We start from the raw sequence: 27,794 nt of genomic DNA, 5'->3' as shown, positions 1-27,794 counted from the left end.
CCATATTGAACATCTCTGAACTTGTTTTTGAGTGAAAAAAAACCTTTTTAAATACTCTTTGTAATGATGTATAACAGAAGGTTATATTATGTTTCTTTCATTAAATACACATTTTTAAAGTTGTGGTATTCTTTTTGAATCACCCTGTATATTACTGTGTACATCTAGATGCAGGCCTCCCTCCTCCAGCCTCTCCCTCTCATGTATATGATGAATGCCATTTTGAATAAAGTAGCCAACTTAAGTTCAAATTGTTTTCAATAAGTGGCTATAATATGGTAAGATAATTACATTTAAGCCCCACAAACAGATGGTCACATTAAAACTGACTTGGAAAATATTTATAAGTCAGATGAGTGCAGTGTCCCCTCCCCCTCTCTCTTTTTTTTTTAAATCGCATATCCATACTTTTTGCTTTTGTGATAATTATAATCTGGATGTCAAGAGGTACTAATTTAATACTTTGCTGTTGAGTTTACAATGTCACAAAATACTGAACACATGTGGGACAGCATAGTTGCTAGTTCCGTAACAAAGCATTTCATATTGATTCGATACACATTCTGAAGACCAGCAGACTGTGCATTTCTAAAACTAGTGGGGTAACAGCTGCATGTGAAAAGCAGCTGGTAAAGTATTCACTACAAACTGACTGTCACTCCCCCCCACATAAATACTCCTATTCCTATAATGGTATAAGCTGCACATAGGTATATTCCTTACTATCAGCATTCTTGTCCCACGTCTACCACATAACAAATCTCAAATCTCTCCCCCTCCCCCCCCCCCCTCTCTCTCTCTCTCTCTCTCATCCCCCCCCCTCCCTCCCTAACACACGCACACACACACATGCACATGCACATAGTGATTCATGCATATATTACAGTAATTGCTTAAAAGATTACATTAGCTTGTTTTATTACACAATACATTACAAAATATCATATAAAAGATTATCACAGCACAAGACATCAATAATGACAACACTGGCTAGAAATGTTTAATAACACCATGTACTTCAAGTTTTTAATCATTTCTGTATCATGATAAATGGACAGTTTCAAAGGGCAATAACTGATTTCTGACAAAATATTAATTTAAATAAAGTTAAACTTTCTTATATATAATTACAAAAGTAAGCTGATAAAAGACAGTCTACAGAATATAATGACATGGACACAGCTTGTCTTATTTTAATGGTACTCTAACAAACGACAGCCTCATAACCAAGCTGCTGTCCAAAGCCAACTGACCATTATTGTGACTTATGACCTGCCATTACCCAGTAAGTTTGTCAAAATTAGTAAACAAGCTGGTGCACAATCTCTCAAATAAGTATTATATCACATAGTGCCCATCACCTATAATATACACCATTGTAGAAAATTTTGAGTAGTCTGTGAACCAGCAAACAAATTTGTTTACTGGTGACAAGATCGGCCTTCTCTTTTAAGATATAAAATATATTTGGTGAACTATGTTTCTTAAAAGTACCTCTAAAAATAGTGGATGACATTTACTAATATGTAATTACATAGTGTACATAAATAATGTGCACATATGAACAGTAATACAACTTTGGCAGAAACAATCAATTTGTGACCTTTATATCCTGAATAAATATATGATAAACTTCTGTCATTACGCTTTCACTGAAATCAAAACAAATTTTGTTTAAATTCATTTACAGATTTCTATATTTTGTGATACACTGACACACAATTCACACATACATATATTTCTAAGTATTTACAATCAACTTTGGTACTTAAAAACCTGCAAATGTTCAGTGCCAACTGCAACCATAGCAATCTTGGTGATAAGGAGACACTGCCAGTTACCTCTTCCTCCCTCACCCCCCCCCCCCTGCCCCAATACTTTTGCAGCATTCATACTGATTACCTTTGATGATGATGATTATGATGATGATCACCTTCATCATCATCATAAAAGTAAAACTGATTCCTCTGTCTGTAAGAATTCCTGTGACTGTAAGATATCCAAGAATCCAGCAGAATACTGTATATTTCTTCCTCAAGGCCTTCAGTTTTATGTCTAATGTTTCAAAACAATATATTTCCACATAACAACATAAAGACAACATGCAACAGAATGAAGCCCAAGTTACATTTTTTCACGTCAATGCTCCTTTGAAGGCAGGAATCATACACACACCAATGGTGTTCAGGCAACAAGCATGTTACTATTATGTTGGGAAATCTGTTCCATAATACAAAAGTTTTTTCACTGCATTGTCTGCATTTGGATGTAATTATGTTTTACAATTATTTGCTCCTGTATGCATATACCGATGTACTGATTGCATTTTTACTGTTAAAATGAAGACATTTAAAAAAATGTGATTGCGGCATCATCAGCAATCACATTAAGTTCAATCATCTACTATTCTCTTTCACATTAAGGTTCTATTTTTCTATATATATCTCACTTTGTTTCCTATGCTTCTTTATAAAACATTTTAAATGTCATGCTGCTATTTTTTATGTGAATCCAGTGTCTATTAAGTTCAGACCAAGATTCATCCTTTCATTTTTATGGAATAAGAACTCCCAACATTTCCTAATGTCACTGATACACATAATTACTTACCAGTACTAGTGTAATCATCAATTATATGTTTTCAAATATTATTATCCCTGAGAACTGATAGTTGCCCATTTTCATTTTTCATTTTTCTCATCATTCTTTCTTTTTTTACAAAATCTGTTTGTGTGGTGCATATAGTACACTGTATGTTTTAATAAATCACTGTTAAATAATTGTGTTGTACAAAGAATGACTTTGGACATTTGACAGATCTGAAATTTTTCTGATGTTGATACACCAGAAAATGCAGTTTCTTGACATAACAAAAGTATTATTAAATTGTTTCTCTGATAGTATGCATCAGTGATTTATGTATTTGAGATTCAGTACAGTGGCAAGTGAAATGAGAGGTTAGTTTCCAAAATCCACAATCTGTGTCACTGAGTTATGCAGTATTTTAACTTTACTATTCGCTATTCATTCTCAAGAAAATTTATAACTAAAAGTAAAGTTTTTCCAAGTTAACAATAGTTGAGCCCTTACTGACTACAATTCATCATGGTCCTTCAAATGAAACTTTTTAAATTCTTGATGATGTTTTACGTGTTTAGCACCAATTTCTACAAGTCGAAGAAACTCTGTGACATCAAAACCATAATTGGTAAATTTTGCATGTGCTCCTCCTTCTGGATGGTGACCCTGGAAGTAATAATGACCAACCATTCAATACTATGAATCATTATAAGTAAAATAATTTTTCTTAGTTGGAAGATTTTCTTCCTCTTCAAATCAAAAGAACTACTTTTATGATATTATGAGACAGCTTCAAGAAGTCATTGATACATTTATAAATATGAAACAGTATTCTACTAATATTTTTTTGGCAAATCCTAAATCTTTATATTATTTGCTCTTCACAAATATTCTGCATATTTTTATAAAAGCTATAAGCACTGAAACTCTATTGGAAGGGAGGGAGGATAGGGAGGGAGAGAGAGCTTCTACATTATAACTAAACTGTTTAACGAGTCATAGGAAATGTAAATAATAACTGTATCAATATTGTAATGAACCAAAACTAATTGGAGAGTACAACAAACTGCTAAAATGCAGTGTGTGAATTTAATACTGACATGAGTACTATTAATAAGTTGAAAAATCTTCAAAAAGAGTAGTAATGAAATACTGATTGTTTTAAGAATATGTGCTTATATTTATTATGTATCTGATAATGACAGTATGCACACACACTATAATGTGGCGGTTTTAGCTTATGTACTCCAATTTGCTTTGATTTGTATGTTGCTCCTTTTCGCATTTTGAAATAAGAGAAGAGAGAAAACCCGGTCCATTATGGTGTTCAAGTTTGACTTTCGTCACATCAGAAGGGATCAGTGATCTCTATGACAATGTGTCAATTTTGTTTTCAAGAAACACAAGTGTAGACTGCCAGCCCTGTGAGGGGGAGGTAGAGCTTCCTCCCTGTACTGCTCTGCTCTCGTTGGGTGGTCTAATACCTTGTTTGTTTATGTTTGCAGCCAGCAGTGTTCACACTAAAGACAATGGGCTTTCCGTGTAGATTACTTCACCATTCCTGTCATATTTCATGGAACTATTCATTCACCTGCTGTCACTGGTCAAAATATCATTTTAAGACATACGATTTTTGTTGTCTCTTCAGTGGTTGCATTTTTGAAACTGATGTTTGTTTATGGAGTGCATTTGCTGGAGTACATTTAATTAACCTATGTTTAGTTTTTTCATAGGCAGATGCAATGTTTGATGTCACTGTGAAGAAATAATCACTAAAATTGACAGCCGATAATTTCAATAAGTCATCAGTTCTGCCACAGCTATTATTACAGTGGCACTCAATTTAATTTGTTTATTTTTGTTCATAAAACAAGAAGTTCAGTATGAAACTATTGTCATAGTTACTCAATATGTGATTCTTAGTGTCCTGTAGGACAACTATTCATGATCTGTCAAGGTACGTGAATGAGTACAGTAAATGTAAAAACAAGTATAGCAAAAAGTGACCCAGACATCATAAGAAACTCCAAGTTTTCAGAATGTCTACAACTGTTTATCTCTTCTTGACCACACACAAAGCTTTTCTGCCACATTTTTTGATTCCTTTAAATTATCTTGAATTTTCATTAACATTTGTATAAAGTATATAAGTGAAGAATGTGGTAAAAGTGGCAAGAGAAATGAGGTACAAAAACACACCACTGATGTGCAAATATGTAAAACATTCAACCTATCTGAAAAAGTAAGCCAAACATCTTTGACTGGTATACCACTTAATGAGAAATGGTCAGAACAATCCAATATTAACATCTACTCCCAAGCAATTTGGGTTGTAGCTCAAACACGAAACTTGTCTTGTTTGTCGCATACATGGGAGACTACCAGGAAACTTTAATATTGCTCTCCTGCCCAAGTACAAAACACAATGTAGTAAAATTTGTTGCACCAATACTGGAACATGAAAATCAACACAATACTGCCAGAAGACATTGCCAACATTCTTTGTGATGCCTCACAGATACCACTTCCTTTCACATAAGCAAGTGAGCCAATCGATGGAAGGAAAGAGAGCTAAAAAGAAGAACTTCCTCTTGGAGAAAGATCCACAGAATATGCCGTAGAGACACTGGAGCTCCCTAACTAATGATTAAATGTTCTTTGCCATGTTGCTACATCAGATAAAAAGCAAAACATGGTTGACAGCCCAGGCATTGTTCGCTAAAATAGCTGGAAAACACGCAGTCCAATGTAAGTGGTTAAAAAAAGGGCATTCAGTCAGGAAATGGTGAACTGTCAAAGGTTGATGACAATGAGCACAAAGTGGTGGAGGATCACCACTTAACAAATGGCAATGGCTAAAAACACAGTGCCATTAAGCAACCTAGTTAAAATGATCTCATGATGAGAGGGCTGAGAGGACGTTGGTCAAGCTATTGGGAGAGGTTTAATTTCCCAGAGGTTGTTCCCAAAAAGAGAACAGCAGTGGTGATGCCAAAGTGATACCATCTGCTGACAGACAGCAACACAAAGATCATCTGAAGGAATGCAAGAGCTAGCACATTGAGGAAGGAGGACTGCAGCCTTGGCAGTAGCATCAGTAGCCTCATTTCCTGTCAGCCCAATGTGACCTGAAACCCACATGAACATCACAGTGGCTCCCTCAACAGCGAGCAAGTGGAAGCTTTCTTGGATTCGTTGCACTAAGGAACAGCCTGTGTACAGTGCACAAAGACTCTGAAGGACACTGAAAGAATCGGAACATATGACACAATTAAAAAGCCTGAATCGCTGCATGTACTAGGTGGCCTAATAGAGGGTGAAGAGCTGTTGTTGTGGTCTTCAGTCCAGAGACTGGTTTGATGCAGCTCTCCATGCTACTCTATCCTGTGCAAGGTTCTTCATCTCCTAGTACCTACTGCAACCTACATCCTTCTGAATCTGTTCAGTGTATTCATCTCTTGATCTCCCTCTAGATTTTTACCCTCCATGCTGCCCTCCAATACTAAATTGGTGATCCCTTGATGCCTCAGAATATGCCCTACCAATCGATCCCTTCTTCTAGTCAAGTTGTGCCACACATTTCTCTTCTCTCCAATTCTGTTCAATACCTCCTCATTAGTTATGTGATCTACCCATCTAATCTTCAGAATTCTTCTGTAGCACCACATTTTGAAAGCTTCTATTCTCTTCTTGTCTAAACTATTTATCGTCCACATTTCACTTCCATAAATGGCTACACTCCATACAAATACTTTCAGAAATGACTTCCTGACACTTAAATCTATACTCGATGTTAACAAATTTCTCTTCTTCAGAAACGCTTTCCTTGCCATTGCCAGTCTACACATTTTATATCCTCTCTACTTCGACCATCATTAGTTATTTTGCTCCCAAATAGCAAAACTCATCTACTACTTTAAGCGTCTCATTTCCTAATCTAATTCCCGCAGCATCACCTGATTTAATTTGATTACATTCCATTATCCTTGTTTTGCTTTTGTTGATGTTCATCTTATATCCTCCTTTCAAGACGCTGTCCATTCCGTTCAGCTGCCCTTCCAGGTCCTTTGCTGTCTCTGACAGAATTACAATGTCATCGGCGAACCTCGAAGTTTTTATTTCTTCTCCATGGATTTTAATTCCTACTCTGAATTTTTCTTTTGTTTCCTTTACTGCTTGTTCAGTATAGAGACTGAATAACATCGTGGATAGGCTACAACCTGTCTCACTCCCTTCCCAACCACTGCTTCCGTTTCATGCCCCTTGACTCTTATAACCACCATATGGCTTCTGTACAAATTATAAATAGCCTTTGTCTCCCTGTATTTTACCCCTGCCACCTCTCTTTCAAATTCTGAAGGTGGCAGGGCGAAGAGCTATGCTGTAAATATTGAGCAGTGTTCTGGAACCCAATACTGGAAATGGTCGGTGCCATTGACAAAGGCACACTCGACACCAAGGTCAGTCTTAGAGCCACTGGTGTACATGAAGTTGCTAAGTTGCATGCAAAGGTCGAGAAACTTACAGTAATAGATCAAATCAGGATTAGTTTCCTTGGGAAGTGAATAATTTCCAAGATGAACATGGGCCGCTGCATGAAGACAAGGTAGTGAAGGGTTCACACCCATCGGAAACATGGGAGGTAATGGGAAGTTAAGTTTCCAGAGCAGTAACCAAAAGTGAACTCTGGGAGGTAACAGAGAAATAGGGCACACCTGATACGGGTGGTCAAGGGAATCATCAAAAAATGAGACATAAGGTGGGTGGCCATGCATGGCAGTCAAATAGCATGCTTATCTGCTGAGGAGAGCATCACACCAGTAGGACAGTGGTAGTTCAGCAGCTTCTGCATAGAAACTCTCAAACAGGCTAGAATAAAAGGTGCCAGTGGCCAAATGTAATTCACGATGGTATTAAGATGGCATAAGATGTACAGATGAATAAATGAAACACTCTAGTTTTGAACAGACAAGGGACCAGTCCATTCCCCAGAATGTACCACCTAGGACACTTTGAGACCATGTACAGTGTGTGGCCAGGTAAGACATGTGGGAGGACCAAGAGAGTTTTCTATCAAGAGTGAGTCCGCTGCCAGTAGCTGAGTGGTCAGCGCAACAGAATGTCAATCCTAAGGGCCTGGGTTTGATTCCCGGCTGGGTTGGAGATTTTCTCCACTCAGGGACTGGGTGTTGTGTTGTCCTAATCATCATCATTTCATCCCCATCGATGCGCAAGTCACCGAAGAGGAGTCAAATCGAAAGACTTGCACCCGGCGAACGGTCTACCCGACAGGAGGCCCTAGTCACACAACATTTATATCAAGAGTGAGCCTTGGGAATTTTGTAGTTTCAACAAATGGAAGAGCATCAGTCCCAAGATATAAAGATGGTGGAAGAAACCCATTGCACTGCCAGAAATCCATACAAATGGTTTTGTCTGTGGACTAGCGAAAGCCATTGTTGATGCTCCACAAGCAAAGATGATTGAGACATCACTGAAGATGCTGCTCATGGAGACAAGTCCATGTCCATGTAGAATTTCAACTGATCACAAAGTCATCAACAAAAAGGGAGCTAGAGATACCTGGTGAGAAATATGCCATGATAGGGTTAATGACTACGACAAAGAGGACGACACTCAAGATGGAGCCTTGATGCACCCCGTTCTCCTAGATAAAGGTGTCTGACAAGGCAGAATCCATACATACCTTGAAAACTCTGAAGGAAATGGGGCAGGTGGCCTCGGAAGCCCCATGTGTATAGAGTACAGAGGATACCAGTCCTCCAGGAGGTGTCATAGACTTTCTCCAAATCAAAAAACATAGCCATAGTCTGTTATTTCTGCATGGGTTGACGAAGTGATGAGATGGTCAATTGTAGAATGGCGTGCTCAAAATCCACATTGCGCAGTGGTCAGCAGACTGCGAGACTCGAACCACCACACAAGCTGGCCATGAATCATACATTCTAACACCTTGTAAACATAGCTGGTGACAGAAATGGGATGGTAGCTAGGAGGAAGGTGTTTGTCCTTACCGGGCGTAGGTATGGGTATGACAGTAGCTTCATGCCAGGGTCTGGAAAACACGCCATCTGCCCAAATGTGATTGTACATATGTAGAGGAAACTGCTTACCCGCAAGAGAAAAGTGCTGCAACATCTGAATGTGAACACATCTGGTTCTAGGGCAGGACACTGGGATGAAGTGAGAGCATGGTCTAGCACCCTCACAGTAAAGCTGGCATGTAGCATTCATGAATCTGGGAGGAGAAGTGTATCACCCAAGCCTCCTGCACTCGTTTTCGATGGAGGAAGGTAGGGTGATAATGGGCGGAGCTCAAAATCTCCGGAAAACAGTGCCCTAAGGTGTTGGAGATAGCAATAGGGTCCAAAATGACATCATCTGCTATGGTCAGACTGGAAATAGGAGAATGGACTTTGATCCCAGAGAGCTGATGGAGGTTGTGCCACACAATGGAAGAGGGAGTGAAACTGTTAAAAAAGCTAGTAAATGAAATCCGGCTAGCATTTTTGCTATCCCAAAGAATGCACCAACATTGTGCACTCAACTTTTTGTAACAACTATAGTTCTCCATCGTAGGATGACAGTTAAAAACACGGAGGGTACAACTCTATGTGTGAATTGTGTCATAGCATGCCTCAGACCACCAGAAGACAGGGACACAGTGTGGTAAAGACGAAGTGCAATGTATGGAACATTTTGCAGTAGTAAGGATAATTTTCATAAGCTACTGTACCTAGTCATCACAACAGGGGGAATGCTGTTCATTGAAGGTCGCCAGGGAGGAGTAAATCCTCCAGTCAGTTGTAGAACTTTGCCATTTGAGTTAACACATAGGTGGGGTAGGAGTCAGCAATGGATAGTACACAGGAAATGGTCACTCGAGCACGTGTCAGAGAAATTGGACCACTCACACTCAAGATACTGGGATACTGGGCAAGCTGGGAAGTGCAGAATGAGATGTCCAAATGGGAATAGGTGCACTTGGAGTCTGAAATAAATGTAGGTGCTCCAGTGTTAAGGCAGATGACATTGAGATGACTGAGGTCAGCCAAATCCCAAAAGGGATGGTGTTCATTAAAGTCACTAATCAGCATAAAGGGATGAGAGAGTTGACCAATAAGTTGGAGGAAGTCTCTCCTGCTGACAGCAAATGATGGAGGGATGTAGATGTTACAGACAGAAAAGGTGAAGTGGGGAAGGAAAATGTGCACTGTAACAGCTTCCAGCCAGGTGTTTAGTAGGACAGTTTGGCCATGGATGTCATCCCAAATGAGCAGCATGACTCACCAATGAGATGGAATGCCATCCTTGGAGGGAAGGTCAAAGCACTCCAGAAGGAAATGCGAGTGGTCAAACTGGTCACTAGGATGCAATTTCATTTCCTGGGTTCAGATAACAACCAGACACTGTGATTCCAAAAGCAGCTATAATTCCTCCTTGCTGAATCTAATGCCATGAATGTTCCATTGGAGAAGGGTCATAATGGGGAACTGGGAGGAGGGAACAAATACAGGACAGTCACCTTGGCAGCTGCCAAGTGCAAGCCTTTGAAGACTCACGGCTGCAGGGTGCAGAGGCTGCAGGATCATGTTTCATGAGACATGTTCCCCAAGAGAAGGGAAAAAGAATGGCAGGGGGATAGACATGCAGCATTGAAGGAAAGAGGTGCAACAAAGGACGGGGCTCTCTGAGGTAGCCAAGCACGAACTCACCAAAGACTGGTGAGCCCCTTGGGTGGGGGGAGTGATGAATGATAAGGCCAAGACATTAGTGTTACAGATCTTAGTTTATTATTTTTTATCAGCAGCCACACAATTTTTGTGGATTTTCTGCATAATTGAGTCTTTTAAGCACATTTATTGTACTGACTACACAGCACTGTTACAACTGAAGCTCCTGTCTCACAGTAGCCTCTCAACTGCTCCACCACAATCCCCTCACTGGCTTTCAGCTCTAAGTCATAAAAATGGTTTATTATTTCAATTACACTGTGTCCAGTCAATAGCAACATGGTACCATTCCAGAAGAACAATATTCTGTAGTCCATGTGATGTTGTCAATACCATAAGATATGTGTTACTTGGCACAGGTTGCATATAAAGTAGCACGTAATGCCTACAAGCTGAAATACCTCACCAGATTCACAAAGAACCAATTGTAGGTTTGTTTCTTAAATGCTTTTGGCCAGCCTTGTTTCCTCATGAAGGATGAATATTAATATCTTCAAATAAAATTTTCATCCAGAACCATAAGCAGTGGGATTTAATTTAAAGATCTGTATGAACTGCCCTGGTCTCAGGAGAGGACAATGATTAACTGTAACAGTCCACACTTTACTAAAACTTTCAAGAAGGGTCTTTGTGCCCAGAGAATACAGCTGTTGCAATTAGCTATATTGGATATTGTCTGACCCCTATGCTGTGCCCCAGCCTGCTACCATAGCTGCCAACACTGAGTAAGAACAGTTGCTAAATTAACAGTTTAAGTCTACTCTATGCCCCTCTGCTACAGCATTGAAAGCTGGAATCTTGGATTCATTTACGGGTGACCTGCAGCCCTTTGTGGACCCTGATGCACCATGATGGCTCACTGTAGAAATTTTATTTATTTTTTTATTTACTCATCAAGTTCCGTAGGACCAAACTGAGGAGCAAATCTCCAAGGTCATGGAACATGTCATTACATGAAATTACAACATAAACGTAATAACAGATAAAAATAAATGTTCATGAACCTTAAAAAAGTCAGTCCATAAGTTTAAGTAAACGCTATCAGCAATACAATAAAAAACAGCTTAATTTTTCAAGGAACTCGTTGACAGAATAAAAGGAGTGACCCATGAGGAAACTCTTCAGTTTCAATTTGAAAACACGTGGATTACTGCTAAGATTTTTGAATCTGAGTGGCAGCTTATAGAAAATAGATGCAGCAGTAAACTGCACATCTTTTTGCACAAGAGTTAAGGAAGTCCGATCCAAATGCAGGTTTGATTTCTGCCGAGTATTAACTGAGTGAAAGCTGCTTATTCTTGGGAATAAACTAATATTGGTAACAAGAAATGACAATAAGGAATATACGTATTGAGAGGCCAATGTCAAAATACCCAGACTCGTGAACGGAGATCGACAAGAGGTTCGTGAACTTACACCACTTATTGCCTGAACCGCCCATTTCTGAGCCAAAAATATCCTTTTAGAATGAAAAGAGTTACCCCAAAATATAATGCCATACGACAATAGCGAATGAAAATAAGCAAAGTAGACTAAGTTTCGTGTCGAATGATCACTCACTTCTGATACTATTCGAATAGTAAAAATGGCAGTATTAAGTCTTTGAACAAGATCCTGAATGTGGGCTTTCCATGACAGCTTACTATCTATCTGAACACCTAGAAATTTGAACTGTTCAGTTTCACTAATCATATGCCCATTCTGTGAAATTAAAATGTCAGGTTTTTTTGAACTGTGTGTTAGAAACTATAAAAACTGCGTCTTATTATGATTTGGTGTTAGTTTATTTTCTACAAGCCATGAACTGAGGTCATGTACTGCACTATTTGAAACCGAGCCAATGTTGCACACAACATCCTTTAATACCAAGCTAGTGTCATCAGCAAACAGAAATATTTTAGAGTTACCCGTAATACTAGAGGGCATATCATTTATATAAATAAGGAACAGGAGTGGCCCCAACACTGATCCCTGGTGCACCCCCCACTTGATAGAACCCCACATCACAGCCATTCTCAACACTGTGAATAATAACCTTTTGCTGTCTGTTGCTAAAGTAAGAGGTGAACCCATTGTGAGCTACTCCCCGTATTCTGTAATGGTCTAACTTCTGGAACAATATTTTGTGATCAACACAATCAAACACCTTAGTTAAATTTAAAAAAATATGCCAAGCGTTCGAGGCCTTTTGTTTAACCCATCCAGTACCTCACAGAGAAAAGAGAAAATAGCATTTTCAGTTATTAAACGACTTCTGAAGCCGAACTTTACATTTGATAGCAAATCGTGTGATATAAAATGATCAATTATCCTTACATACATAGCCTTTTCAATAACTTTTGCAAACAATGATGGCATAGAAATAGGTCTAAAATTATCTACATTATCACTTTCTCCCTTTTTATAAAGTGGCTTTACTACTGAGTACTTTAATCGCTCAGGAAACTGACCATTCCTAAAGGAAAAATTACAAATATGGCTAAATACAGTGCTAACACGTGCAGCACAGTACTTTAATATTCTGCTAGACACTCCATCATAACCATGAGAGTCCTTAGTCTTCAGTGATTTAATTACTGACTCAATCTCCCTCTCGTCTGTATCACAGAGAAGTATTTCAGACATCAATCTCGGAAAGGCATTTGCCAAGAAACTAAAGTTTCATTTAACTCACCAGCAAAGCTCAGAAAATTATTGTTAAATACTGTACATATATCTGATTTATCAGTAACAAAAATATATTTACTATGAACTGACTATATATTGTCAGCCTTCTGCTGCTGACCAGACACTTCCTTCACAACTGACCGTATGGTTTTAATTTTATCCTGTGAATTAGCTATTCTATTTGCACGCCACATACTCTTTGCCTTCCTAATAACATTTTTAAACACCTTACGATACTGTTTGTAATGGGCTACTATAGCTCAATTGTGACTACTTCCAACATTTTGATATAATTCCCACTTCATTCTACATGATAACCTTATCCCACTAGTCAGCCACCTGGGCTGCCTATTACTGCTAGTACCCCATTTAGAATGTCCTAATGGAAAGCAATTCTCAAAGAGCATGAGAAATGTATAAAGGAAAGCATTATATTTATCATCTATGTTATTGGCACTATAAATATACTGTCACTCTTGTTCCTTGACAAGGTTTATTAAACCCTCAATTGCTGTTGGATTAACTTTCCTAGGTAGTTTGTAATTATATGTGACATTTGTTTGAGTACAAAAGCCTTTTAGTGTTAAAACTTGTGCATCATGATCTGAAAGGTCATTTACTCTTTTACTAACAGAATGCCCATCTAGTAATGAAGAATGAAAAAAAAAAAAATTGGCTGTGGCTGTACTACTGTTCCCCTCCACCCTAGTTGGAAAAAATACAGTCTGTATCAGATCATATGAATTTAGGAGATCTACCAACATCCTTTTTCTTGCATCATCATATACAAAATTTTGTACTGAAGTTACCACCTATAGCTAACTTCTGGTATGAATCAAGAACCCTCTCTAGCTTGAGCAGAAATGCTCTGAAGTCAGAGTGAGAGGACCTATAAACTACAACAATAAGAAGTTTAGTTTCACTAAATTCAACTGCCCCTGCCATGATACATCTATAGACTCAAATGGAATACTGTTTTTTATGTACATAACCACTCCCCCACCCGGCAAGGAACTCCTTGTAAAACAGCCAGCTAATCTGTATGCTGGTAAAGGAAGCCTCTGAATTGTCAAATTATTTAAGTGGTGCTCCGATATACCAATAATTTCAGAGTCAACATCTATAAGCAGTTGACTAACTTTATCTCCAATACCTCTTATATTCTGATGAAATATGCTAATTCCTTCTCTACTTGGAAACATGACGTCCTGTGAAGGCGAGCCCTTAGTTAAGAGGGACTTTCTTTAAGTATGTATACCTATCAGCTGACTTCAACCTAAGAAAGGTGCAGCTCTAACACCAACTGCTACAGGAATTTTTACATGAGTGATCCCACCATCACCCACTACACTGGCACCTATAAGCTTTGCCAGCCTCCCCTTCCCATACCTGTTGAGGTGCAGGCCACGTGTAGTGATACCCGATCTACCCAAATGGCAGCACTGAAATGTGACCCATACCCTCTGCCATCAGTGCCCTCTGCAGCTCCATGTTAACACACATAACAGCCACATTAAGATGAGGCTGAGCATGATGCTGAAACAGTTGCATGAAAGGCACATTAGTGCCATCAGTTTGAGTAGCTATCTTTATCAGGTCACCACCTACATCATAGTCCCCGCCCCTATCAAGACAGTTCTCTGCTCCACCCACTATCACTAGCTGATCCTCCTTTGTAAAATTCCTACATAACTCCCCTATGCTGCCAGTCAACTGAGCCAACCCTGCACCAGGCTTCACAATGCTGGTGACCTGGTACTCACTCCCTAACACTTCCTGCAATTGCTGGCCCACACCTCTACCGTGCGAACTACCTAGCAGCAGAACCTTCTTCTTTCTGTTAGACTTTGCAACTGACCTAGGCCTCCTAAACGCTTAGGACTGCTGCATGTTTCCTACACCTATAGCTACACAAGGCTCCTCTCCACTCAACTCTGGCAGTTGGTCAAATGTATTGCATATACACAAAGTATAATTATCTGAATATCTCCTCCTCCTAGCTTTCTTGCCAACTGCCAGTTCCCATTCCCCACCACCCTTCACCCTCCTCAACCTATCTAGTTCCTCCTTTGCACGTTGTAACTACACCTGAAGGGCACACATCTTACGCTCCTGCTCCTCTATCAACTTATTTCTACTATCGATTCTGCATTCCCAGGAGAGGATCTCGCTAGAATTCCCACTGGTTTCCCCACTGCATTCCCCTCAATCAAAATACTTTGAAAAAATCTCACACCACAACCCACAACTCACAAACCTACGACAGAGCCCTTACTTCTCACTCATGGTAAAATTTTACAGTCACTGAAAAAACTATACATCTACATTACCTAAGTTCAGTTACACCAGTAGAACTATTTATAGAACTAACAACAGAGGTCTCGAAATTCTCTGTCTACAAAGACAGATATCCTTATGTATTTGGACACCCTTATCTACTTAGCCCCCTATTTTGCGTTATGTAGATATAAAAGAAGCAGAGTTGATATTAAACATACTTTTTTTGTTATATCTATTTAATTTGCTGGGATAGCCAATATGTCTCCCTGTTGAGAAGAACTTCCTTTTTTAGCCTTATCAAAAGCTTTGGCAAAGTCTGTAAACACTATAAAATTATGAAAGCAGAATTGCTGTGAATTATGAAAGCAGAATTGCTGTGCAGTACTTACTTTGCGGAGCCAAAACTTCTAGTACTGCCAATAGACACATAAGCAAAAGTATACAAAATCATTCTAGCATTCAGGGTTATTAGTTCCTTCCTTTGGGACAAAAGAAAGATAATATGGGGATAATTAAAAAGGAAGAGCTGGTAACTACGAACCCCAGGACATCTGTTGTGAAGTCTTCACAGGCACTGATATGGACATGGAATTCGTCCAAACTTCTTTAACACTAAAATGGGTTTTCACCCAGTGTCCTTTACTTAGGCATGAAGGGAACAGCTGAAAGTAACTCATGTACTGCTCAGTTCACTTCCTCAATGATCATGATCTGTACATGCAGTACTCCAACTGTATGCAGAAATGGCATAATAGGGTCTATAACTGTACAGACTTTAGCTACCCAGAGCTTGCCATCTGTGCAAAATACAAGGTTGTAACACAAGCTCTCTCACACAATTGTGATACACTTAGACAAGTAAGGGACTATGAAATGGATCAAATAAGGGAACGAAATGTTGTACATAATTTTTGTATGTCTCTAGAGCAGTGGTGGCCAACTTGATTATACCCATGATCTAGTGTTTACTGACAAAACCAAGTACATACATCTTGAAATTTTAAATGAAACAGTATACAGTTATGTAGCAGTTTTTATTTTATTAAGAAGGAAACATGAAACTGAAAATTATTCTTCCTAACTAATTATTCATATTACTGTGAGCACTGTGTCTCAGCATCTTCCACTAGATTAGCAAAGTCAGGTTTGTAGTTGGAAATTGCCAACCTTAAAAGAATCCAATGTATGAGCATCTGTCGAGCAAGAACAGTGTTTACTTTTTGTTTGTTTTAAATAGGAAAATGCTGATTCACATAAATATGCTGAACCAAAACACGAATGCAGTTGTTCAAAACATTTCTTCAAATTGAAAATTTTTTAGCCATTTCAAAGATGTCACTACGATCAATGGAATTATCAAATGGGTAACTGATGAATTCCACCAACTTCTCAATACTTTTCAAAGTTCGAAGTCTGATACAATTGCCTTAATTTCTGCAGTGTATTTGTCAGGAATGAAGCTGTAGGTAGGATGCTTTTCCATATGATCCTTGATGTTTACAAATTGTTGAAATTTTTTCTTCTCAGAGACAAGTATCATAGGCACTGTCTGACTATGGAATGATGCAATAGAACTTATAATGTATGCTACTGTTTTATTCTTGCCTTGTAATTCCAGATTTAATGTGCTCAGTTTTCTGGTAAAATTTGCTAAGAATGCTAAATCAAATTACCAGTCTAAATCATGCAGCTGCTGATAATGATCACCTCTCTCTTCAAGAAATTTTATTATGTCGTCCAAGAGATCTTAAAATCTTTGCAAAAACTTGTTTTGACTCAGCCACCTCATACCAAATATGGTTTCTTCTCATCTAACAGCTGCTTAAAGAGCTGCCTTTGGAGAGATTTTCCTTTCATGGAATTTACAGTCCTGAAACAAATATCTATTACATGTTTTGTGTTTAGTCTCTTACTGACCAGTACTTGTTGCTGAATTATGCAGTGGTAGCTAATGAAGTCTGAAAAATCTTTGTCTTTGTGATAAAGGGCAATAAAATAATTATGAATACCTGTCACTGCAGGAGCCCCATCAGTTGTTACTGATACAATTTTGTACAAAGGTATCTTAATCTCACTAATATATGCTTTGATTTCCATGACTACATCAAGACCGTGAGTTTTTCCTTTTAAGGAAATCATACTTAGCAGTTCTTCTTTCGTTGACAAATCTTCAAAGACCACCCAAAAAAATAAGTAATTGTGTGGTATCAGTGATATCTGTTGACTCATCAAGTTGTAGCGAAAAAGCAACACAGTGGACAATATCTCTTTGTAGCCATTTGTTTATGTTTCCACTCATCATTTTGATATGGGGCATCACAGCTTTCGAGACAACTGTAATCCACGAATAGCTTTCCTAATTTCATTTTTATTTTTGAAATTCACAAACAGTGAATCTGCCACTTCTTTGGAAATTTCCTTGATATATTTTCCATCAGAAAAAGGTTTGCACTTTTTCTGCAGTTCTGTAATTAACTTGGAAAGAAGCTTCCATTACAGCCTTACTTTGCTCAGTGACTACGTTTAAAATGACTGTGCAAAATTCTCTGCTTTCTCAGCAACTTGCTAATATGTTTGTTGTAGCAAGGTGGATACTTTCCCTCCCTTTTCTTTTGCTAGGCACATACTTCTCTAGCACGTGGTGAACAATACCTTTAAATTCCGACCAAAGATGCTCAATATCTTTGTGTCCCGTGGTGAATGCTTGGAGCTGACTATGAAGATATTCATTAATGACACTTTATTTGCTTTCCCAAACAAGAAAACTCCACTTTTTTTTCAACTTCCACTGACATAGAAGCCACAACGACATTATGGTCGCTAATACCTTCTTCTAGATTAACTTTCTCAAAATGATCAGGTCTGTTTGTCGCCATAATATCTAATATGTTCCCATTTTGAGTTGGTTTTCTAACCAATTGCTCAGGGTTGAATGTTGAGAGTGCTCCTAGAATAACTTCACAAGTATCTTTGCTTCTGCCCCCTGTGATAAATGTGTAATTTTCCCAGTTAATGGATGCTAGATTAAAGTCTCCACCTATAACAATGATGGTCTCAAAATGATAATACACAATTACAGACCCATCACAATCTGATATGTTCACTATAAAAATCAACATAATGCTTTGGAACACAGTGTAGAATTGAATTTATGATTTGAAGTCACACGAGACATCCACAATGTCTCAGCACAGACTCTCTTCTAAAATCATAACTCAACACTACAGTAAAATATTAGAGGATTTTTTTACTGTCTGACAAAGGTCCCTACAAAATGACACTAACCTGTCTCTCTTATCCTGCTGGCGGACAATGGATATAACACTCTGGTACTTGACCGACAGGAGTACATAAGCGAGGGTCTATTCCAGCTTTCTACACCTCTACATGCAGCATTTGCCATCAAGATCCGAACTCTGTGAAACAAACTGACCTACAGTCCCTCCTAAAAACCTCAGTCCCTTCACAAGGACTAACACCCATCAATTCTTAGAACTTCTTACCTCACCCAAACCATGCACTCACACCTTTTACCTTCTTTCCAGATCCCCAAGTCCAATCATCCTGGTCATCACATTGTTGCTGGCTTCAAAGCATCCACTGAAATTTATCTGTCTTATTTGATCAACATCTGCAGCCTACACTGAGAAGATAAAAGCCACAGAGTACCTCCTTACCTCCTAATATTGTGCCGGACCTCCTTTTGCAGCATCTTGACATGACATGGACTCAAAAAGTCGTTGGAAGTTCCTTGCAGAAATACTGACCCATGCTGCCATTATAGCTATCCGTAATTGCGAAAGTGTTGCAGTGTACGATTTTGTACATGAACTGACCTCTCGATTATGTCCCATAAATGTTCAATTGGATTCATGTTGGGCAATCTGGGTGGCCAAATCATTCACTCAAATTATCCAGAATGTTCTTCAAACCAATTGCAAACAATTGTGGCCTGGTGGCATTGCGCATTATCATCCACAAAAATTCCGTCATTGTTTGGGGATGTGAAGTCCATCAATAGCTGCAAATGGTCTACAAGTAGCCAAACATAATCATTTCTAGTCAATGATGAGTTCAGTTGGACCAGAGGACTCAGTCTATTCCATGTAAACACAGCTCACATAATTATGAAGCCACCATCAGCTTGTATAGTGCCTTTTTGACAACTTGGAGCCATGGCTTTGTGGGGTCGGTATGCACCATACTTGAACCCTACCATCAGCTCTTACCAACTGAAATCATGACTGTCTGACAACATCACAGTTTTCCAGTCATCTAGGGTTCAACTGATATGGTCACAAGCCCAGGAAACACGCTGCAGTCTATGTCGTTCTATTAGCAAAGGCACTCACCATCTTCTGCCATAAGCCAATAATGCCAAATTTTCCCACACGGTCGCAATGGATATGTTCATAGTATATCTCAAATTGATTTTTGTGGTTAATTCATGCATTGTTGCCTGTCTGTTAGCACTGACAACTCACACGCAAACGCTGCTGCTCTTGGTCATTATGTGAAGGCCGTCAGCCTCTGCGTTGTCAATGGTGAGAGGTAATGCCTGAAATTTGGTATTCTCAGCACACTCTTGACACTGTGGAGCTCAGAGTATTGAATTCCCTAACATTTCCTAAAATGGAATGTCACATGTGTCTACATCCAACTACCATTCTGTGTTCAAAGTTTGTTAATTCCCGTCATGCAGCCATAATCACATCAGAAACCTTTTCAAATGAATCACCTGAGTACAAATGTCAGCTCCACCAATGCTCTGTCCTTTTGTACCTTGTGTTCATGACACTACCACCATCTGTATGTGCGTGTAATGCTATCCAATGTCTTTTGTCACCTCAGTGTAGTACAAAGACTCCCCTCCTGCACTAAAGACATCAACTATTTCTTCATCATCTGAAATCTGTGTGTCCCATTCCAACCACAAATATTGCTTGCCCTATTCCCCTTTTACATGGTCTGTCTGCTGCTGAACATTACCTCAACCAGTACTCCTCCTATTCCAAAGCTATGATGTCCTTCCTGCTCCACTTAATCAACTTCTACTTATGAACAAATAATTTACCTTTGGGAGGCAAACATACAAACTGATTAGGCCACAGAATCACGATGGCTCCTCCCATGCCAACTTCTTCATAGATCACTTTGGTGTGTCTGCCACCAAGTTATCAGATTGCATGAATGGACATAGACAGAAGGTGTAAACTAGCAACACAGAATATCCTGTTGCAGAGAAAGCTCTGCAACATGATAGTCCTGACCTTGGTGCTTGTTTCACCACAGGTGCCATCTGGATTCTCCTTCACGCCAGTCTCTCAGAACTCCTCAGGTGAAAAGTGGTGCTACAACATGACCTTGGTTCTCACCACCCAGCTGGCCATAATTTACGTTAATTTCTTTGGTCTCAGCGTTTCTTTTCAGTAACTATTCCTTTCTTCGCTTCTTTTTAGTTTTCTGTTTTTATTTTCTGACTAGTCTCATCCCCATCTCCCTCCCCTACCACATATGTTGATCGTATAATGCATATAGCTTTCAGCTCTTATTATGTCTTGCATGATGTTTTGTCAGTAATCTCTGTCTTGCTTATTACTGTATCAATATTTACTGGCTACCTGTATATTCTGCACTGTGCTAACACTGCACTGTGTAAATGTCAACTCCTTTTGAGTAAATTAGAGTATTAGGGTGTTATAGGAAATTCTGAGAACTGGTTCAAGCCATATTGCTTAAAAAGGAAACACATGATATCAACAGGAATGAGTTCCATATGAAGTCATTATTCCTCGTCTAAGTAGGAATTGAAGTGAGATTATATTTTTTTTAAGCTGATACTTCATGCCTTGGAACTTAGTTTCTCCGGCATGCACACGCAATGTCACATGCATACTGTCTGCTGTTGCCATAGCACTATCGCTGCTCAGACGTAGTTTTGCCAACTTCCCATCCATCTGGACTAATACTTAAAAAGACAAGGCCCAATAGAAATTCTCAGATAACATAAGTGATATTGAACTTAATAGGTTACAGGAGAAAATATAAAAGCACAGTATATGAAGCAGGCAAAATGGAATACAGATGTGTGAAAAATGAGACTGACAGAAAGTGCAAAACCGCTAGCAAAGATTGGCTAGATGAAAAATGCAAATCTGCAAAGCATAAAACAATGTCCCTGAACGAATCAGGGGTAAAATACAGGAACCAGACTGCAGTTATATGAGTCGAATGACATGAAAGGGAAGTAGTAGTTGAGAATGGGAGAGACAGGGTTGTAGTCTATCCTCATGATTGGAACCTTTCCATCTGCTGCTGTTGTACTGTACCTATAAGTACATTTTTTCATTTTATATTTCAACTTTGTCTGACTAAACATACTGTGTGTATACCGAAATGGTCACAATACTGTAATTGAAACATTCCTCATTAATTTATTATTCAAGTACTAATTTTAAATCTTTTGACTATAGTGACTGTTCAAAACCATGTCCATTCAAATTATTCTGTAACTGAAATTATTCTAACAGTCTGTAAGGGTTACATTTGAATGAATTAATCATTCATCTTGAGAAGATTGACACCATCAGTAGAAAGTCCTGAATCCATTCCTTCCAGTAACTATCTTTGTATTTTCAAAAACTGACTGACTTAATAGATACTTGTAACTGAAATTTGGACATACCAAATGTATTTTGCCATTCGAGTTATTCTTGTTTAGTGCTCAAAAGCCCCATCATACTTTTGTTGGCTTATTTTCCTATCAAATGACAGGTTCCAATATTCAATTAAGTCATTAATTAAGAATTTGTATAAATTAATGTAATTTCAAATACGGCAATTGCACTTGTAAATACGAAATTCCCAACAGATGCATACTAAACAGTTCTGTCATCCTTTTTACTTTGTTAACTGACCATGCATAATGTAAATCAAATTATTGTATACAGCTGATCTGCAATAGTAAATTCTTACCTTTCAGTTTTATAACTTGATTTGCATTTATTGAAATCATTAAATACCTTTCCACCTGCTCATAGATACTTCCCCTCTCTCCAAAATTTTTCAGTCTGTACTTGGAGTCAGTTGTGCTTACATTTCCATGTCACTCAATTACTGAATGATAGTAGCCATTTATCTTTATAAACTTCTTTGGTGGAAATGAACAAAAACTGTATTTATTAGATTGCACTTTATAGATGTGTTATTGACCTGTGCTGTGTTAAAAGTCTCCAGTGACTTTAGTAGATGGTTGGTTGGTTGGTTTGGGGAAGGAGACCAGACAGCGAGGTCATCGGTCTCATCGGATTAGGGAAGGATGGGGAAGGAAGTCGGCCGTGCCCTTTGAAAGGAACCATCCCGGCATTTGCCTGGAGCGATTTAGGGAAATCACGGAAAACCTAAATCAGGATGGCCGGACGCGGGATTGAACCGTCGTCCTCCCGAATGCGAGTCCAGTGTCTAACCACTGCGCCACCTCGCTCGGTCTGTGACTTTAGTAGAGAACTGTCTTACCTGACTATGTTTTTGTGAATTGTGATTAGTGGAAGCGTGAGGTCTGTGACACACGTTGCTATTGAACTGTTACTGATTGTATGAGATAGACTGATTTTTGTTATATAAAGGGCATTCAAAAAGAAATGAGCCGGATGCATAATCACAGATAACAGTACCTGTATGTTAGAAGTGTTGACCCTGGCTGTTGAGACACTTGCCCACTGTGACACAAGGTGGTGAATGGCTGTCTCATAACCAGTTCTGCACATACAGCTGGACGTTGTCGTCCAAGATGTATCGTTTGCCCCTCAGCGCCCTTTTAGGGGGACCAAAAATGGCATAATCACAGCAAGAGAGGTCCGGACTGTATGGAGGGTGGCCAAGAACCTCCCATTTGAATTTCTGCAGGAGTGCTGCGACTGTGTTGGCCATATGAGGCTTTGCATTGTTGTGGAGCAGAATGACCCCACGGGTGAGATTGCCTGGTAGTTTTGATTTGATCACTTGGCGAAGGGTGGTCAAGGTTTTGGAGTAATGCTGGGCATTCACTGCTGTCCCGTGCTGCAGGAAGTGAATCAGAAGGGGGCCATCTCGGTCAAACAAGAACGTCAGAATAACATTTCCTGCACTCGTGTGGACGACGACGTCCAGCTGTACGTGTGGAACTGGTTAACATTGCAGTCCCAGGAATTTTATGAGACAGCCATTCACCACCTTGTGTCACAATGAGACAAGTGTCTCAAGAGTGAGGGTCAATACTTCTAAGATACAGGTACTAGTTTCTGTAACTATACCTCCCACTTGTTTCTTTTTTAATGCCACTTATATATAAACAGAACAGTTAAGAAGCAAGTCATCATTCAGAAAGTGAATCTAAATTTAATAGATGTGTGAACTAGTGAAACTAAAAATAATGGTGCTGTGTCCATTATTAACCTTGTTCAACACCCAAAAAGTTTTCAGTTTTGAGATGATGAACTTGTGCTAACAAGAAAAAGAGACTAGGTTAGTACTATTGGAATGTTTTCTTATGACATTATAATTCTGTCACAGAAGGCAAATAACTTGGAAAAGCAACTGAATCCCTGGATAATGTCTTGAAAATGAGGTTATAAGATGAACATCAGTGAAAGTAAAACAAAGAGAAGGAATGTAGATCAGTTAAATAGAGTAAATGCTGAGAGAATTAAATTAGATAATGAGACATTGAATGTAATAGATGCCATTTGTCATTTGAGCAGCAAAATAACTGATTATGGCTGAAATAGAGGGGATATAATATGCAGATTGTCAATAGTAAGAAAAACTTTTCTAAGAAATGATAAATTTGTTAGTATCAAATATAAATTTACATGTTAGGGAACTTTTTTGGAGTGTAGTCTTGTATGGAAGTGAAGTTTTAATGATAGTTCAGATGGGAAGAGAACAGAAGCTTTCGAAATGTAGTGCTATGGAAGAATGCTCAAGTTCAGATTAGTATATCGAGTAGCTAATAAGGAGAAACTGAAATATATAGCAAACTAACTTAAATAGGGAATCAATGGATAGGAAACACTGAGGCATTTAGGAATCATCAATTTTTAATGATGTGAAGGGGAAGGGGGGGGGGGGGAGGGGAGACCAAGGCATTAAGCAGATTCAAATGGATGTAGGTTGTAGTAGTTATGCAGAGATCAAAAGGCTTGCACATAATAGACTAACAAGGAGAGCAGTATCAAACCAGTTTTCAGATTGTAGACCCCCAACACCACCACCAAGTTTAGCCGACTTTATATGTATGGCCCATAGCACCTGATTTAGTTTAATAATAGCATTCATAAAATGCAGAGAAAGAGAACTGTTGCACTCATGGTTAAAATGTCTGCAGCAAGAGATCTTTCAAAAAATTCTAACAGTACAGAAAGCCACTGGCACATCAAAAGTTTCCCTATGGTTACTCATTTACCACTTTGATGCTGAAACAGAAAATAACTAACAGAAAATGTTAATCTTAAGCACAATGTTTAAACAGTTGTGCACACAGTTATACTTTATTGTACCCCAATTGCCCTTTTTGCTATTTACATGCAAATGGGTGACATTGAAATAAGGACACCTAACATAGAAAAGCAAAGCACATTCTATAATTTGATATGGTGGGAGGACCTTATGTGTATTTGTGAACTGCAGAGTTAATGCTTTCCTTAACGTATATTCATCCATTGTGCAGAGTATGGGACTATGTGGTTAGGAAAGAGCACTGGCCACTCCCATTTACAAAAAGAACAAAAATTTTATGAACAAAATTATAGTTCCATACTCCTACCCTTTACCTGCCACAAGATACTTGTAACATATCCAAATACCTATTGAACACTGTATTCAGTCAATTCTGATCACTTGTAGATCACTTGTAGGCAATAAAGGTGAAATAAGCTTAAATACAAAAATAAAACATCAAACAGCACATTGTCTACTTATTCTCTAGATAATGTCCTACCGTGACATAATATAAATTGCAGATCCCATAATAAGGATAAAGAGTGATATAACTTGGAAGCTATTTTTGCCAATTTTCCTGATTTATTGTACTGTCCAAAGAAACAAAGCTTCCTAAATACTGGAAGTTGTCTATACTATTAATTTCTACATTTACAGTTTTCACACAGATTATTACAGTACTTCTACTCATTGCCAGGTACACTGCCTGTTTCACTGAGGGTTAGTCCCAATTTCTATAATTTTGTGTGGTAAAGAGATAGTTTGCTCTGGAGTCCAACTACAAGAAGCTTATTTGCACAGCAAAATGAAAAAATGCATTACAGTTTACACTTGAAGCAATTACCTCATCTTGTTGGTGGAGTTTTGTCTTGTCTTGCCATGTGATGTACTTGACTCCCCTCAGTCTGGCAAGATCCAAGTAACAGCTTTCATCCTCACAGTTGTACCTACAACATAATAGAGATCATATTTGAAGAATTATGTAAATAAATAAATATACAAGAAGATGTTGTTAGAATGAAGCATTCTTGACTTTATAACATTAATGAAGCGTACAGCTGAAAACACTCTCTGCTGTGTTGGTAATGTTGAATAGCATTAACATTTTAAATTTCACTTGAAATATAAAATGATGGATTATAGTGTTGTGCTATTCACAATATATTACAAATATTTTTCTTCTTCCCGACACACTGAGAAAAGAGCACAAATTCAAATGTTTAGTTTAGAGGTTTTTATGCTTCCAAAATGACTTGCTGAGATTTTTTCAATAAGATATTTATTGTTTGACAGGATGATAAGAAATATCCTGTGGGACAGTGAATATACAATCTGGGAATGTTCTTCTGCTCTCACTGTCTCTTTTCAAAAGACTTAGTGGATTTTAAAAAGAATAGCTACAAGACAACTACTGATATGCACTGAGTGTTAAGCAATAAGATGCCTTCCTTACCCTACATTTACTTCCCAATACTAATAAGCATAATGGCCCATGTTTTGTGGTGTTTACATGGATTTCATGAGGTTAATTATAAAACAAATACAGTTGTAAATAATATAAAAAATGCCTAAAATTTTCTCATACAATACATAAGGAATGTTGCACTAATAAAGTCAACTAGATCACAGGCGTGTATGTAATGGAGGCCTCAGTCCCACAGAACAGTCTGTTGTCTGGCCATTGCACTTATGTCATCTATTTTTCATACTATTTTCAGTATAATACACAAGACTGATCTTACATAATTTCGCTTCCTTTCCCCATAACCCTTCCTCACATTAATTCAATAGCCCTTTCACATGCTATGTTTCATAAATACCACCAGGAAAAACAGCTTCAAAGATGTGGAACAAGTTATATGTTAAGAGGCAGAAACAGCCACTTCAGCTACCTCTGTAAACTATGCTAGCAATAAATTATGACTAGTGCTAATTTACTGACACTGATAATTATGGGAATTACTTCTAGGTTACTTTATACATTTGTACGTATCACCATCATCATCATTATCATCATCAGCCAATTCGATCACTTGGTGACGCGTTCTCTTTGTATTGGTGTGTAACATAGGATCTTTGTTGGTTCTTCCATTTCTGCTGATCTATTGCTTCCCACTGCCAGTTCAATGCAGCTGTCTTTCTTTACTCTCTGTCCCAACCATTTGGTGGTCTTCCCCTGGGTCCCTTTTGGTAAATTGGGCTCTTATCTAATACTTGTTTTAACCACCTGCCATCTTTTCTTTGAGTGACATGAGTGACATGACCAGTCCACTGCCATTTGAAAGTATTCACTCTTTCCATCATATCAGTGACCTTTGTTGTCTGTCTGATACCAACTGCTTTCTTTCTTTCTGTCTTTCTTTGTTTAGCCCAACTGATCTTTCCATTCCTCTTTGAGTTACTGTTAGTTTTCTAACAATGTATTCATTTAAAGTCCAAGTCTCAAAGCAATAAGTTATTACTAGCAGTATGCATTGGTCAAAACCTGTTTTCTTCAGATCAGCCGACATCTTAGATTGCAAAACTGAAGAGTATCTTCCCTAAGATTGCTAGCCTAATTTAATACATTGAAATATTTCTCGTTTTAGGCCTCCTTTCATATTTACAAGTTCGCCCAAATAGACATTGTCTGCGACCCTTTGCTGTTGCATACTTCCAACAAATATGTTTCTCTCTGGTATCCATTCATTCATCATGATCTTGGTTTTAACATAGCTCATTTTTTGATCAATTTCAGAGCAGACTAATGCCAATTCACTAACCAATATTTGAAACTCCATACTATTTGCAGACAGAACAATATCATCAGCAAACCTCAGGTTATTTAATATCTTTCCCGGAATTTGGGTTTCCTCTGTTTCCCAATCCAATTTCTTTTTCTAGGACTCCTGAAAATAATTTTGGAGATCTGGAGTCACCTTGTTTTACATCCTTTTCAGTGTGAAATACCGAGCGAGGTAGTGCGTCGATTAGCACACTGGATTCACATTCGAGAGGATGACAGTTCAAAACCACGTCCAGCCATCCTCATTTAGG

At 38.4% G+C, this 27,794-nt stretch overlaps 1 protein-coding gene across 2 annotated transcripts in view; it reads right to left on the bottom strand.

The window, feature by feature from the left end:
- Positions 1-963: 963 nt before the first annotated feature.
- LOC126235833 (EGF domain-specific O-linked N-acetylglucosamine transferase) overlaps positions 964-27,794 on the bottom strand; it is a 140,429-nt gene continuing 113,598 nt past the window's right edge. For both annotated transcript variants that reach the window (XM_049944688.1, XM_049944689.1), the window contains exons 9-10: positions 25,603-25,705; positions 964-3,246 (exon numbers count right to left, since the gene is read on the bottom strand). In XM_049944688.1, the coding sequence (XP_049800645.1) occupies positions 3,094-3,246; positions 25,603-25,705 (256 nt within the window). In that variant the 3' untranslated portion in view covers positions 964-3,093. The remainder of the gene's footprint in view (positions 3,247-25,602; positions 25,706-27,794) is intronic.

This window comes from Schistocerca nitens, chromosome 2, assembly GCF_023898315.1.
Source record: "Schistocerca nitens isolate TAMUIC-IGC-003100 chromosome 2, iqSchNite1.1, whole genome shotgun sequence".
Lineage (NCBI taxonomy): Eukaryota > Metazoa > Arthropoda > Insecta > Orthoptera > Acrididae > Schistocerca > Schistocerca nitens.
The sequence above is the reverse complement of the archived record's forward strand: the minus strand, read 5'-3'. Positions and strand labels throughout refer to the sequence as shown.